General features: G+C 37.4%; 1 protein-coding gene and 1 non-coding gene across 2 annotated transcripts; both read left to right on the top strand.

The window, feature by feature from the left end:
• Positions 1 to 2,699: 2,699 nt before the first annotated feature.
• LOC145028512 (cytochrome P450 704C1-like) lies at positions 2,700 to 8,850 on the top strand. Its single transcript, XM_078977204.1, has 6 exons — positions 2,700 to 7,093; positions 7,168 to 7,383; positions 7,472 to 7,750; positions 7,822 to 8,163; positions 8,282 to 8,482; positions 8,601 to 8,850. Exons 1-6 carry the CDS (start codon positions 6,704 to 6,706, stop codon positions 8,781 to 8,783), a joined length of 1,611 nt encoding a protein of 536 aa, XP_078833330.1. The 5' UTR covers positions 2,700 to 6,703; the 3' UTR covers positions 8,784 to 8,850.
• Positions 8,851 to 11,465: 2,615 nt separating this feature from the next.
• TRNAE-CUC (transfer RNA glutamic acid (anticodon CUC)) lies at positions 11,466 to 11,538 on the top strand. The gene has a single exon. It is a non-coding gene; the product is annotated as a tRNA-Glu (tRNA).
• The last annotated feature ends 4,896 nt before the right edge of the window (positions 11,539 to 16,434 follow it).

The raw sequence follows: 16,434 nt of genomic DNA on the forward strand, positions 1-16,434 counted from the left end.
TTACACTACATCGGTTTTTTTTTTTTTTCCTTTTCATTGTGTTTAAAAGTTTGAGGGGTAGCAGGGTGTTACCTCCCCAAATTCACAGCCAGAAAAAATCGATTTGTTTATGCTTTATTTTAAAAATCAGAGTATCAATTTAAAGAAAAATGTTACAGAATTTGTTTCCAGAAAAATATGATAAATAGATTATCAAAGCATTTCCGAAAAAATGTATTTTAAAACATTGGGATGTCATTGCTAATATAGAAACATAAGCATAAACAAACCTTACTTTTATTTACACTAGTGATCTACATCTCTTTTAATTTCACAGTGTAATATAGCTTCGTATCGACACCTGTGATACAAATAAACTGAGTGGGTCAGGTTGGGAAGCATGGTGAATACATAGGGATTTCAATCCCACAATGTTATATCATATATATATATTTTAGAACTCACAAAATATACAATTTCACAATATATAAGCAACTTTAGCCCACCCCGCCGATCATCGCAATGACACGATCTATACTCTCGTATCTAGAATTAATCTCTTTACCTAATTCATACTCATGGATTGGGTATATCTAATCCATACTCGCGGAATAACTGTACCCATTCCATACTCTCGGACTAGGGACAATTAACTATGTCTTAATTCATACTCCCGGATTAATAACAAATAACTATGTATTAATCCATACTCCCGAATTAATAACAAATAACTATATTTTAATCCATACTCCTAGATTAATAACAAATAACTATGTCTTAATCCATACTCCCAAATTAATAACAAATAACTAAGTTTTAATCCATACTTCCGGATTAATAACAACTAACTATGTCTTAATCTATACTCCCAGATTAATAACAAATAACCATGTCTTAATCCATACTCCCAGATTAATAACAAATAACCATGTCTTATCCATACTTTCGGACTAAGGACAATTGACTAAGTCTAATCCATACTCTCGGATTAATAACAAGTTTTAAAGTTATTCCCTCTGTGTATATCTCACTCGTACTCATATGGAGATACTACCCAATATCCTTCTTAATTTATTTAGGTCTACTATGTATCCTAAATCAACATACATGTATTAGGTATGCTCTTAACGTGTATTTCAGGCAATATCAAATATTTCACACATAAACATATAAATTAATACTTTAATCAATACTTGTATTAAAATCATGTTCATGAAAGGGACCATGCACTCACATTAGTAGCGTGATTTGATAGAATCTAACTAGAAACGGTCAGCGGTTCGTGATCGTCAGGCTTAGAATGCGGAACGCCTTCAACAAACGAGAGAGAGAGAGAGAATAATTTGGTGTAAGGAAGCTTAGGGTCGAAATGACTATTTATAGGCTGATTTTTGGCCTCTCATGTCGTGAGAATCAATGCTCATGTCGTGAGTCATGGCTGTATCATCTCGTAGCTTCGCCATCTACGTTTATAGCTCCGAAACACGCCCGGATGACTTCTCACGTCGTGAGAATGACATGCTCATGTCGTGAGCTTCCAAGAGTCATCCTGTAGACTTACTAGGTGTTTTCTAGGCTCGATTAGTGTTTGTTTGACTCCTCACGTCGTGAGAAATCATGCTCACGTCGTGAGTCCAGTCAGATTAGGGTTTCTGACACGTGTCATGCTCTTAGACAGCTACATCTTCGGAAGGCCATAACTTTTGCATACGAGCTCCGTTTTTAACGTTATTTATATCCACGCGTAGGTGGAGACATAATCTACAACTTTCATTTAGACCCATAAGGATAAAAAGTACTTTATCTTAAACTCACTTTTTACGATCCCCGGTGTTGTTCCAGTTTTGTTGCGAAACTTTGACAGGTCATAACTTCTTCGTTATAAGTCGGATTTCAACGTTTTTTAAATGTACATTAACCTTGTGACATATACTACAACTTAGTTATGATTATTTATTCTAAATAATCATCTATAAAAAAAAAGTCATTTTTGACGCTTATCGTCACTAAATTGACTAACCCGAATCTGCGGGCGCTACACAGGGTTATCGTAGGCTCTCACTAAGGTTCACCGCTGGAGTTGTTGTCTGAGAGATCCCCGTCCACCCGTGAAAAACATCTGTTTTTTGTTTGTTTGTTTGTTTCCATAACAACTTATTTTTTAATTTAAATCTTCTCCATTTGGGTAGTAGAATCAAGTTTTCCGGATTTTAAATTACCTACACCTAGCCCCCGTGATTTGTTTTGGACAAATCATTTCTCCATGCCACCCATGAAATTCTTTTGGTTTTCGTAGCCTCTACCCAAAAGAACATGCATCTTAAATTTCCTATCATATTGAAAACTTTTTTTGGATGCCTTAAATACGGAGACATAGTCAGATCAAAAATTGGTCAACATATGTTTAAATAAAGTGAGCATGTCTCGTTCAATAAGTTTTGTTCTTTCCAACCAGATACTTTCCTTTGAACATTTCAATAATCGAAAACCCAATTACTGGTTTGGAACTTAGATCACCAATTGGCTTACCAAGATCAATAAATGATAGAAATGGTATATTGTCATTGAGAAATATCAAATATTCTTTGCATAAAGAATTTCATATATATGCTTACCAAAGTGGTTACAACAAAAAAGTTGAAGTTTAACTCAACTTCACTTTTTTAATAAGAAATTTTGAATTAGAGAGAGAAGGTCATACAATTTTAGGTTTATAAGACATACATGCCTTGTGAAGGTAGACTTTTAGTTTTTCAATACTATGATCTAATTATTTAATTATATTGATACCATTGTCATATGATTATAATAAAGAGAAATTACAAGGGTTCTCAATGGAAAACATAAAGACTAGAAGGAATAAAGTGGCATACAAATACTCGCTAGATAAAACCCTAAAAGGCTAAAGACTAAAGGGCCCATAAACAAGTAGGCTAATAATATATAGGCTAACATCCCCCCTCAAACTCACAATTCCGCAGCAATAAGCATTGAGAGTTTGTCACACAAGAACCGAAACCGAGAAGCCGATAGAGCCTACGTAAAAATATCCGCAAGCTGCAAGGTTGATGAAACAAATGGAATATATATGGTCCCGAGCTGCAGGTGGTGACGGATAAAATAACAACCAATTTCAATGTGCTTCGTCCGTTCGTGAAAAACAGAATTCTTTGCAATTTGTATCGCACTTTTGTTATCACAATACAAGGGGGTAGGTGAAGAAATATGAACTCTCATATCCGCAAGCAACCACCGTAACCAAATAATCTCACATGTAATTACAACCACAACACGATATTCAGCCTTCGTGGAAGATCTAGAGACAACGTCATGTTTCTTGCTCTTCCATGAAATGAGAGAGTTGTTGGTGATTTTATATCACTAATATTATTTAAGTGTAATGGGGTTAATTTGTTGATCAATGTCACTTTGACAATTATCGAACAAATTAATATGGTGCGGAGTGCACATTTGTTTGATTTTGTCATTGTTGAAAGTATACTGCTAATTAGAGGCGAAGCCACTGAACTGACGGGTGTCGGGGGCAGCGCTCCTGGGAGCAGGGTCTTAGGGGCGGCAACCCCTGGCGGAGTCCAAGGGGCAGAGCCCCTGGCTGGGGTCGGGCTGCCAGGTCAACGCCAATTTTTTTATTAGTTATGTTACTATATAAAAAATGTCTCAGAAATCCGTATTTTGATAAAAACACCCGGTTTTGTGATCCATTTATATACCTAATTTTATGGTAGTTTATGACAGGTAATATGGCCCTTTTTGGACAGGAAGTTATTTATATATAACTACCATATGACAGTTTTAAGACAAAAAGTTAGTTTTCTGTTATATATGATCAATTTCAGATTCTCTTTTGGGTACATATTCATAACATCTTTTTCATTATATATTCTAGAAAAATACTGAGTTTCATCCGATTAGAGATTTTGAGTGTACCCTCGAAATGCTTTAATCTGAAAGTGTTTCACAACTCTCACTGATCCAAGTATATCTATAACCCAAATTTCTATCAAGACTCTCCAAGAAATACACAAAACCTAGTGGTGGACTTACGATCATGGCGATCACATCCCAATCAGCATCACTATAGGCACGCAACTCAAGAGAAGACGTCGAGGGAAACACGAGAGTCTAAAACTGAGTGCCAAGAAAATATCTCAGAATACGGAGAACAACTCCCCAATGAACAGAGGTAGGGCAGTAACAAACTGTCTGACAACATGAACAACATGAGCAATATTTGGACGAGTAACTGTGAGATGGACCAAACTTCCCACAACAGTGCGATAAAGGTTCGGATCGGACAAAGGAACACCATCAATAGGAGAGTATCATGCACTGGTTTCAAGAGGAGTATCAACACCCAACATCCTCAACTAGCATAGATGTATCACTAGCAGACTTAACATAAATAGATGACACTTGCGACAAAGAAGTAAATGATGACAAATGAGGAGTCATATGATGGGTTGCACCAGAGCCTAAAATCCATAAAGATGAGGGAATACTTGATGTACCAGATGAAGTATGACCAGAGTGAGACATAGATGCAGACATAGCAGTAGGATTAGAGGCCACATACTGTCTGAAACTCTCAGACACCTTGGGATCCAATGCAATTGGTGACATGTTTCCAACAGCATTTGCATCAACTAGTGGTATAACAGCAGCAACAAACTGTGGAGGATGAGGGGTCCATGGAGGAGTACCGAACGTGGCTGAAACTTATGTTGACCAGACCTATTTTGTTGTCCCGAATGAGGTTGACCAGATTTACCCTTGTTGACTAACAATGGACACTGAGCTTTCTAATGATATTTCTGTTTGCAGAATGCACACTCATCATAAGCAACCCTTGAAGTTTGTCGAGACTGATTAGTGGAAACATCAAGAACAACATGAACGGGAGTAGAAATAGAGGTTGCTTTAAACCCTTTATCCGCATGAGACTTGATACGAGTCTCTTCTGCAATTAACTCATGGACAATAGAATCAACTTAAGGAAGAGGAGAGCGATGAAGAATTGTTCCACATAGACCTTCAAAATCAGAACACAAGGCCATCAAGAACTGGACCAAGCATTGTTCTTCCCTCCTCGCAATGCAAGACTCGAAATCTTTTAACTCTTTAGATTCAGTAAGAGCTAATTGATCTCAAAGATCAGACATAACAACATAAAAATCTTGAATACTCTGGTCATTTTGTTGAAGGGCACGAATATCATATTCTAACTAGTATTGTTTAGCAAAGTTGGACTGAGTATACAGTCTCTTCAAGTGATTCCACACTTCCTTTGTTGTGTCATATTTAGCCAACTGCATACCAATGGACTGATTAACAAATTTATTAATCCAAGTAATGACCTTGGAGTTATCAGTCTCCTAAATATCAAACAACAAATCAAAATTCTCACTTTGAGGCACTGAGGGTTTGGCTTTAGTCCCAGTGATATAGCCCCACACATTCTTCCCACGAAGGAAGTTCTTCATAATGTAACTCCAATACATATAATTCTTTCCATCTAGATGAGTACTGAGTGACCGAAGAGAATCATCATTTCCAGTCATGTCGGCAATGAATAAATAACTACAATAATAGTATAGCAATCTGAGAATGAAAGGAGTAACAAACGAGCGGAAACAATCAATCGGACAACGAATCAACAACGATAACGAATCAACGACAACAACGAATCAACACATCAATGACAAATACCAGCTACAACAACAACGAATCGATCTGCACAACATATGACTGCTACAAAGACTTCTAACAATGTATCAAACCTCCGCTCTGATATCATGATAACATTATCATATTATTATAATAAAGAGAAATTACAAGGGCTCTCAATGGAAAACATAAAGACTACAAGGAATAAAGCGGTATATACATACTAGGTAGACAAAACCCTAAAAGGCTAAAGACTAAAGGGCCCATAAACAAGTGGGCTAATAATATATAAGCTAACATATATGTGTTTAATCAAGATGTTTATGAACAATGTTGACCATCAATGACAAGTTAGGCATTACAGAAATGATATTGGAGAAGCTGAGCGAATTCTCCAAATTAAGTTTTGTTGAAGATATGTATGACAACATGTTTTGTTCGGTGGCTGAATATGCCAGTCATCTTTGGAGACTTGCTCCTCATCCATATCATCCATATGATGTTGCGGGATTCCTTTCTGGTAAGTTTATGACACTAGTGGCCACAACTGTTGCAGCAAGAAGACTTGACATTAATGATGTTCAGTTAATCATCCAGGTACAATGGTGTGGTGTTACCGTGCAGATGTGCATTGTCAGGTACTCAGGTGGCACTAACCGCACCATGGGTCTTAACACGTCCTTTTTGGTGAATCTATTTTGTTTCTCATTCTTTTAGGGTATTATTCCTAATTTATTTACCACTTTTTTTTTTTGTTAATTGCAATAGAGATGTTAGCAAACGGATACTCTAACAGTCGGGTTTTATCGAATGGGAGTTGGGTTTAACACTTTAAGTAGGGTTAATTGGATAGAATAATTTGAAAATTTGTTGAACATTAACTAAAGCCAATTAAATGAGCTATAATTTGGTGGTTTTGTGGTGATAATAACCACTAAAACACAATAAAAATAAAAACCGTCTACGCAAATCCATCTATAAATTATTAATAACAAATAACAAAGGTCCCAAATTAATCCCCTTATAACAACAAGAAACGATGCTCATTCACAAATGGTGTCTCCACAATATGAGGACTCCCTTCTTTCTTACCACTACCACCATCGTCCTTCTCACAGGATTTTTTTACGTTTCACCGTTGTTCATCCTTGCAGTTATCGGGATTCTCACTTCATTTTTGATAGTACTATTGGCTCTAGTGCTTGTACCTTACTTGAGAGAATTGTTGTCAACCGATCACCGGCCACCCATCATCGGACCAATAACAAATCAACTCATACACTTTCACAAGCTTCATGATTACATGACACTAATGGCGAAAAAGTATCCCACTTATCGTCTCATCACACCTTCACACAGTGAAGTTTATACAGTTGATCCTGTTAACACCGAGTACATTTTGAAGACCAATTTCGCAAATTACGGCAAGGTATTATTATCACGCATCTTTCTACCTGATTCATGGTTAAAGGAATCAACAGTCTCTTGTTATTTACATCACAGGGGGAGTACAATGTTGATATAATGAGTGATCTTTTTGGAAATGGGATTTTTGTTGTGGATGGAGCTAAGTGGAGCCACCAACGAAAGCTTGCAAGCTTAGAGTTCTCAACCAAAGTTTTACGAGAGTTTAGCAGCGTTATTTTCAAGTCCAATACTGCTAAACTAGTGAAAAAGATTTCATTACTAGCAGCCTCTGAGGAATCGATGGATTTGCAGGTGAAGATTCGATCGATCACCTATTTTAAAAGGGATATGAATTAACTCTAGTTTTGTTTCATTTGCTTTCTATTTCTTTTTCGCGCAGGATCTGTTGATGAGGTCGACTTTAGATGCGATGTTTCAGGTGGGATTTGGATTTGAACTTGATACTCTATCGGGTTCAAATGAGGCCGGGAATCGGTTTATGGAAGCGTTTGATGCATCAAATGGTTTAGTATATTGGCGATTTGTGGATCTTCTATGGAAGGTGAAGAGGTATCTTAATATTGGTTCCGAAGCCACTCTCAAAGAAAAAATCAAAATTATCGATAACTTCGTATATGAACTGATACGAAACAAGAGGGAACAGATGAAAAACGAAGAGGTATCTGTGTAAACTCTAAACTCTTGTGTCGTTTCCAATATTTGAAAGTTTCAAGTGTTTAATTATGACAGAGAGATAAAGAAGATATACTGTCGAGATTTCTGATGGAAAGTGAAAAGGATCCAGAAAATATGACGGACAAGTATCTGAGAGATATATCTTTGAGTTTTATCCTTGCCGGAAAGGATACATCTGCAAACACCATGTCTTGGTTCTTTTACGTGCTTTGCAAGCAATCCAGGATTCAAGAAAAGGTTGCAGAAGAAGTGAAAATCGCCACCGAAGCCAATGGCAATGATCATACATCTACCGATGAGTTCAAGATAAAGTTGACCGAAGTTGCCCTTGACAAAATGCATTATCTTCACGCAACCTTAACAGAAACACTCAGACTCTATCCTGCAATTCCATTGGTAAACAACTAACTTCTGTTTTGCATATTTACTATATTTATATGTACATAGTAAAGCAATAACATAACATGTAGTATGTATTTATTATTATTATTAATTTTTTTTTTTTTTTTTTAAGAATGGCAAATGTGCGGAGAAAGACGATGTTCTACCAGATGGGTTTAAGATCAAGAAAGGTGACTATGTGGGTTATATGTCGTATCCAATGGGAAGGATGACCCAAATTTGGGGACCCGACGCAGAGGAATTCCGACCCGAAAGATGGCTCCAAAATGGCGTTTTTCGACCTCAAAGTCCTTTCAAGCTCACAGCTTTTCAGGTACCTACCTCCAACAAACATATATTTATACTTTCCCCCCCTAGACTTTTTTCGATTTATTTGATTTTTTTAGTGTTATTTGTCTCCTGTTTTGAATATTGGATGTTTGTTTGATTAGGGTGGGCCAAGGACATGTTTGGGGAAGGAATTTGCTTACAGACAAATGAAGATTATTGCGGCTTTTCTTATTTACTTCTACAAGTTCAAACTTGTGGATGAGAGTGAAGAAGCTACTTATAGAACCATGTTCACCCTTCACATGGATAAAGGACTCCACTTGTATGCTTTTCCTCGTTTTTAATCAACATTTTCGCTAACTAAATTTTATGTTTTGTAGCTGTGTATTGAAGGACTCCATTTGTTGGTTTCGTATTCTTGTATGATGTCTAAGCTTGGTTAAGTCTTTGAACTCATATTTGCTATGGCCTATGGGTTTAACTATTAAGGGAAAATGACTCTTGAGGGTAATTAACTTTTGCGTTTGTACTCATTTGGTCACTTTTTTTTTTTTTTTTTTTTTTTTGTATTCAATATACCATCGAACTTGTTGTTGGTGTTTACCATAGCCCTTTTGACCGGCTTTTGACCTGTGATAGCCGGTCAAAGGGTTATGGTGAACACAAACAACAAGTTCGATGGTATATTGAGTACAAAAAAAAGGAAAGGGACCAAATGAGAACAAACGCAAGAGTTGGTTACCCTCCTGATTCATTTTCCCTTTACTCATTTACAACAAATCCCACATCATCTCCTACTGATATTAATGACTTTATGATATTCATTCTTGCTTCTCTTCAAAACATAACTCACGAAAGAACATTATTCATGCATGTACAACTTTGTAATGCACTTGAATATTTATTAGGGGAATCTTGACTAAGTAGGCGCATTTCATGACTACATTTACATTTGCAATCAAATGATTTATCGTATCATGGATTCTAGATAAGTCTACAAACGAGTGGAATCACAAGTGTTGTGATTTTTGAGTTTACTTAGCTTTAAGATCGAACTCATGGGATAAGATACAACATCAATATGTACAATATCATGCTGCTTTTGTAGACACATCACCATAATATTGTACATATTGATGTTGTATCTTATGTTGGGTTTTGAGCAATCTAACACTTCCTAAGTGTGCATGCAATCCTAATAAACCTTGGATCTATGTTTGTCTAAATACATGAAAAATAATAATTTTCCAAGGTTCATAACTTATCTAACATGGCATGGGGTACTTTTAAACATAAAAGAATTAGATGAGATTACGTACCTTTTTGATGAATTTGATTCTTAAGGAGTTTGAGGGCCAAGCACCAATAGTGTGAATGCCTCAAATGGAATTACAAATCACCACAAACACTTGGAAAACTTTGAGAGAGTGTATACACACTATAATTTCAGCCACACACAAACACACACACTAGTGGCTATTTCATGCAACATAAGCATGCTTATATAGTGTGCATGGTTAGGGTGAAACCCTAATAACCCATGACCTTTCCTTTTCCAAGGATCCATGGGTTAAAAGCTCCATGGATCATCCATGGGCTTCCATACAAGCCTAGCCCATTAACAAATGAATGTTAGCCCACACCATATAAAACCAATAGCCCACAATCTAATTAGTCTTCTTTTTAATCTCTAAATTAATTCATAATTAATTTAAGACTAAGACTAATTAAATAACATGACTTCATATTAATATATTATAACTTATAATATATTAATAATCATATGTGTATAACTCTCATAAAATTATCCATAAATAGTTCGGGTGAAGTGCAACCCAAATGGACCATGCCGAGTCGGATCAAGTATATACCAAATAAGTTATGAACTTAGACACCTTATCCAACATCTTATCCCATGAGTTCGATCTTAAAGATAAGTAAACTCAAAAATCATAGCACTTGTGGTTCCACTTGTTTGTAGACTTGTCTAGAATCCATGATACGATAAATCATTTGATTGAAAATGTAAATGTAGTCATGAAATGCGACTGCTTAGTCAAGATTCCCCTAATAAATATTTAAGTGCATTACAAAGTTGTACATGTATGAATAATGTCCTTTCGTAGGTTATGTTTTGAAGAGAAGCAAAAATGAATCTCATAAAGTCATTAATATCAGTAGGAGATGATGTGAGATTTGTTGTAAATGAGTAAAGGGAAAATGAATCAGGAGGGTAACCAACTGTTGCGTTTGTTCTCATTTGGTCCCTTTCCTTTTTTTTGTACTCAATATACCATCGAACTTGTTGTTTGTGTTCACCATAACCCTTTGACCGGCTATCACAGGTCAAAAGCCGGTCAAAAGGGCTATGGTAAACACCAAAAACAAGTTCAATGGTATATTGAATACAAAAAAACAGAAAAGGGACCAAATGAGTACAAACGCAAAAGTTAATTACCCTCAAGAGTCATTTTCCCAACTATTAACGCTAAATAATTTTGATCAAGATTCGAGAATCACTATTAGCAAAATTTATGAGCTCAAAACAGTGGAACGGCGTACATCTTAAAACGATTTATTTTGATTTGAAAATTTTAAAAGATTCTAAGAAAATCGGTTAAGTCAAACTGCATAAGTAAATTTACAATTTAATTATCTTTGATAATGGATTATTTACTTGTCTTACCAATTATCTAAATATCTTAAATAATTTACTCAGTTACCTAAATCAGATTACTTGACCTAAATTAATTACCAAATTATTGAAAGTTGAGTACTTGACATTAAATATTTTATCAAGTTATCAAAATCTGATTTACTTGACATCAAATAATAAAAATTTAGAATTATTTTTACCAGAACGATTTAACAAGTTGAAATGCAAGACCAATAAAAAATGCATCCACAGTAACATTATCGGGAAAAACAAACAGATATAGTCATATAGTGGTTATGTTGCATCCACAGTAACTATCCATGATGCTATAGTTTATGTCTTGTTGCGAATGGGAAATTTAAATATCAAATCCGTTGTAGTCTAGTTGGTTAGGATACTCGGCTCTCACCCGAGAGACCCGGGTTCAAGTCCCGGCAACGGAAATCTTTTTGATTGTTTCCTCTCAAGTGATTTAGTTTAAGGTGTAAATGTATAATTTATAAGCCATACTATGGCTTTGATTAAATCATCCTTCCTCCTGAATTTGACAAATATTAATTTGTGGTAGTTTACAAATAATTTGTTTTTTTTTATTTTTTTATATTTCCTTTTATAAATTTTTCTATTTTATTAAACTTCATATAATATTTTAATATAATAATTGCAACAAAAATAATAAATAAATATCAATTTCATTAATAAGCTTATTTTATAATTTTAAAATTTTTTAGTTAAAGTTTATTTGTTTTTTTTTATTTAATTTAAATTATTTGTTTAAATTTAAAAGATAATAAACATTTTATTTTAATAATTCATTATTTTTTATTTTTTTAGAAGTAAAAGTGTAATGAAAATAATAGAGAAAAATTGAAAAAACACCAAAAAACCCATATAACATCACTCGATGAATAACTGCCACTTAGATAAAAAAACAAGTGGATACAACTCATCCAATTCAATACTACATACTAACAGTGACATATGGGATAAAGTCATAAAACACCGACCTCCCATATAGTATTATTGTAACATCCAAAAAATTATAATAAAAAGTTTCATTTTTCAAAAATCATTTTTGTAACCCGTAAGTCATACAAAATATTGTTTAAAAAATATAGTCATAAAATCAGAGTATCCAATAACATCTCTTAACATAAATCCCAATGATGATTTGTATGATCATGTATTCGTCTTGCTCTAATCATATGATATACTTAAATCCAGAAAACAATTGTAAGTCAAAGCTTAATGAATTCTCCCAAAATACCTCACACAACAAAACATATACAAGCATGCATACTGGATCCATAATCATCAGATTGGATTACCCCGGCCAACATTCATTAAATTGGATTGTCGTCGTCCCACAGTCATCAGATAGGATTCTCCTGTGTTTGTTGGCTTACAATACAGAGCAGTAACGCCTCTACCCAACCACATCATGTCGACATATACAACAAATAATCAATAACCAACAAATATAGATAACTATATAAATCTACCAATCTAACAGATCAATACAACATAACAACATCCTATATACTAGGATACATAACACAACCTAGTGGGCTGACATCCGTGCCTTCAATCTACGAGTATAGTGAGGAAACTCACCTCAGAATCTAGCAGATAATCCAATAGCTCCCGCCGGGATAAAGGTTAATATCACGAGCTACTTATAATACAACAAGGAAACTCAATTCCCAGCCTAAAGTCCTCCAACCCATAAGTTGACCAAAAGTCGACTAAGTCAAAAAGTCAACCCCCATGGTAAACGGTCAAGTCAACAACCCAAAAGTCCAAATCAGTGAGTCGCCACGTCGTGGCAACCTAAGGCCACACCGTGGGGACTGGTGTAACAACCCAAAAATATATTCCAAAAATTCCGTTTAAATCGTTTAAGAAAAAATCATAATTCATAAAATAACATAATAAAATCACCTGTCATGTTTCTCAAACATCATATCAAAATAACTTTTATCAAAATATCAGAGTCTAAAATATCCCAGGCTGAAAACTGTGGTGTGTGCTATGCAGTTATCCCGAGCTCTTCCCTTTGCTACCGGATGTACCTGAAACCAAAATTGAAAACTGTAAGCACGAAGCTTAGTGAGTCTCCCCAAACTACCACATACCATACACATATAACATGCAACTAGAAGATACGGACCCCGCCCACACTCCACTGTCTGGGAGGTACGGGCCCCGCCCACACTCCGCTGGTTATGAGATACGAGCCTCGCCCATACTCAACTAACTAGGAGATATAGACCCAGCTCACACTCGGCTGCTATGAGATACATGCCCCGTCCACTCCCATCTACTAAACATACATACAAGTATCACACAGACAACAAGTATAACTAAATCTATCAATTAGTTACACACACATACACACACACACACACACATATATATATATATATATATATCCATACTCAAATAAAACTATGAGATACGCTCCCCGCCCATACTCGGCTACTATGAGATACGAGACGCGTCCACACTCGGCTACTAATTATACATATGCGGGCCGGATTTGGTGCCTTCGTCCCGTTCTATTGGAGGAAAACTCACCTCTCAAACTGGGTGGTAAAACTCTCGTGAGAGGAATCTCTGTTGGCTGCTCCCACGACTCCCCGACTGTCTCAGCTCGTTGAGTCCTTCCTTGGACTCGTCGAGTTCTTCAATTTCCTAGTCCAAAACTATTACCAACTCGCTGATTCATCTCCTAGACTCAACGAGTTCACTCATCAACAGAAAGAGTTGAGGAACCGCGACCCGACTCGCCGAGTCGCACGAATAACTCGTCGAGTCCCACAAGACCTTAATTCATTCGGTCGATTCCAGCTGGGTTCATTGCCTCCAAAACATAGATCTGGACCCCTAAGGTCCTTATGTCCCCTAAAGTTTCCAACTTTACGTGCATGCATGGGGTTTTTACCTCAAAAGGTCCAAAAAGGTGGCTCATAAGGTGCATGGGACTCCCATGGCTATAACGTTGGCACCTTTATGTCATGGAGTCCCTCAAGAACCTAGATCTGCAGTAGATACACCAAGTCATGCTTGCACTCATGAAGGGTTCTAACATGTACTCCAAATTTCCCTAACTACCCCATAAGAAGATCTAGAAAACAAATGGCCAATGTATAGACTTGATTACCAGAAATTAAGGGAAATGTGATGTTGCTTCTGGATCTACAACCTTTTCTTGGAGTCCACTAGCTTCTTCTTCTTCTCACAAGCTTCAAATCACCAATCACTCAAAAATGGTTCATACACTCACATAAAACTCAAGTTCACTGATTAGAGTTTTCTGGACAATGGGAGACGATGAGGGAGACCACAAAAGGGTGTTATGTTCTTTAAATAGGGTGCTAAACACTTAGAATTAGGGTTTCATTTTAGCAGTCCTACTCGTCGAGTTGGGGCTTCCCAACTCGTCGAGTAGACTTCAAACCCCGCATCCATTTCTATCTCTACTCGACGAGTTTGGGGCTACCAACTCATCGAGTTGCCTTGTGAAATGATTAAATAAATATTTAATTACGTACCAGGGATCTAGGCGTTAAAATTCTCCCCCACTTGTTTTAGACTTCGTCCTCAAAGTCTGCAGTCTCGAATAACTCTGGGTAGTGCTCCCTCATTTCCTCCTCAGGCTCCTAAGTCCATTTAGAGCCCTTGCGGTGCTGCCACTGCACCTTTACTAGCTCAACCCTCTTGTTCCTTAGCTCCTTAGTTTTCTTGTTGAGAATAGCTATCAGTCTCTCAATGTAATTCAGGATGTCATCAACCTGAATATCCTCTAAGGGTACCACTGCTGAGTCATCCACTAAGCACTTCCGCAACTGAGAAACATGGAAGGTGCTGTGGATCTGGCTACGCTCTGCTGAAAGATCTAATAGGTAAGTAACCCGACCCACAACCCTAAACTAACTGATGTACCTGGGACCCAACTTGCCCCGTTTCCTGAACCGGATGACTCCTTTCCATGGTGACACCTTCAGGAGAACCATATCGCCCACCTGAAACTCCAAGTCTGAACACCGCTTGTCGGCGTAGCCCCACTAATTACTCTGAGTTGTCTGGAGCCTACTACGGACCTGTTGGATCCACTCTATAGTCTTGAGTTCTACCTCAGTACTCCCCATGACTCTCTAACCGACCTCGCCCTAACAGATTGGGGTCCTACAGTTCCTCCCGTACAGCATCTCGAAGAGAGGCCGATCTATACTGGCGTGGTAGCTGTTATACGAAAATTCTGCTAACAGAAGATACGTATCCCAACTGCCACCGAAATCCAAAAACACATGTACAAAGCATGTCCTCAAGAGTCTGGATCATCATCTCGCTCTGTCCTTCTGTCTGGGGTTGGAAAGCGATGCTGAAGTGGAGATGAGTACCCATCTCGTCATGGAACCGCTTCCAGAATCTGGAAGTGAAATGAACATCTCGGTCTGACACCATCGAGATAGGCACTCCATGTCGTGCCACTACCTCTCGCACATAAATCTCGGCCATCTTCTCGGCCAATATGCTCTCCTGGATCGGGATAAAATGAGCACTCTTGGTCAACCAATCCACGATGACCTATATCGAATCAACTCCACGTGCGGTCCTAGGAAGCTTAGTAATGAAATCCATAGTAATATCCTCCCACTTCCATACATGAATATCTAATGGCTATGTCTTGCCATGAGACCTTTGGTGCTCTGCTTTGACCTTCCTGTAGGTCAGGCATCTTTCAACATGCCAAGCTACATCCTGCGTCATGCAGAGCCATTGATAATCAAATCAAAAATCTCTGTACATCTTTGTCGCCCCAGGATGGATGGAGAGCCTAGACTTGTGTGCCTCATCCATAATTATATGTCGTACTTCGCCCCAGTACGGTACCCAGACCCTCCCATGTAGGGTCAACAATCCATGGATTTCGTAATCGAAGGAGGCCACCTGGCCTATGATCTGCTCGCACTTCCGGCGCTCCTCCTTCAAGCCTTCAACCTGAATATCTCGGATGTGATCCAACAATGGAGTAATCACTATCATCCTCAGACAGATGTCTCAAATCGGGGACACTACTACCTAGCAGCTCAGAGCATCGACCACCACGTTGGCCTTGCCCGGGTGGTAGAGATCTCACAATCGTAGTCCTTCACCACATCTAACCACTGACGTTGCCTCATGTTCAAATTCGGTTGATCCATGAGGTACCTCAAACTCTTATGGTCTGTATAAATGGTATAACGAACCCCATATAGGTAATTTCATCAAATCTTGAAGGAGAAAACTACGCCCCCAACTCTAAATCATGCATCGAATAGTGAGCCTCATGAGGC

This window comes from Lactuca saligna, chromosome 2 (genome assembly GCF_052625555.1).
Source record: "Lactuca saligna cultivar CGN05327 chromosome 2, ASM5262555v1, whole genome shotgun sequence".
Lineage (NCBI taxonomy): Eukaryota > Viridiplantae > Streptophyta > Magnoliopsida > Asterales > Asteraceae > Lactuca > Lactuca saligna.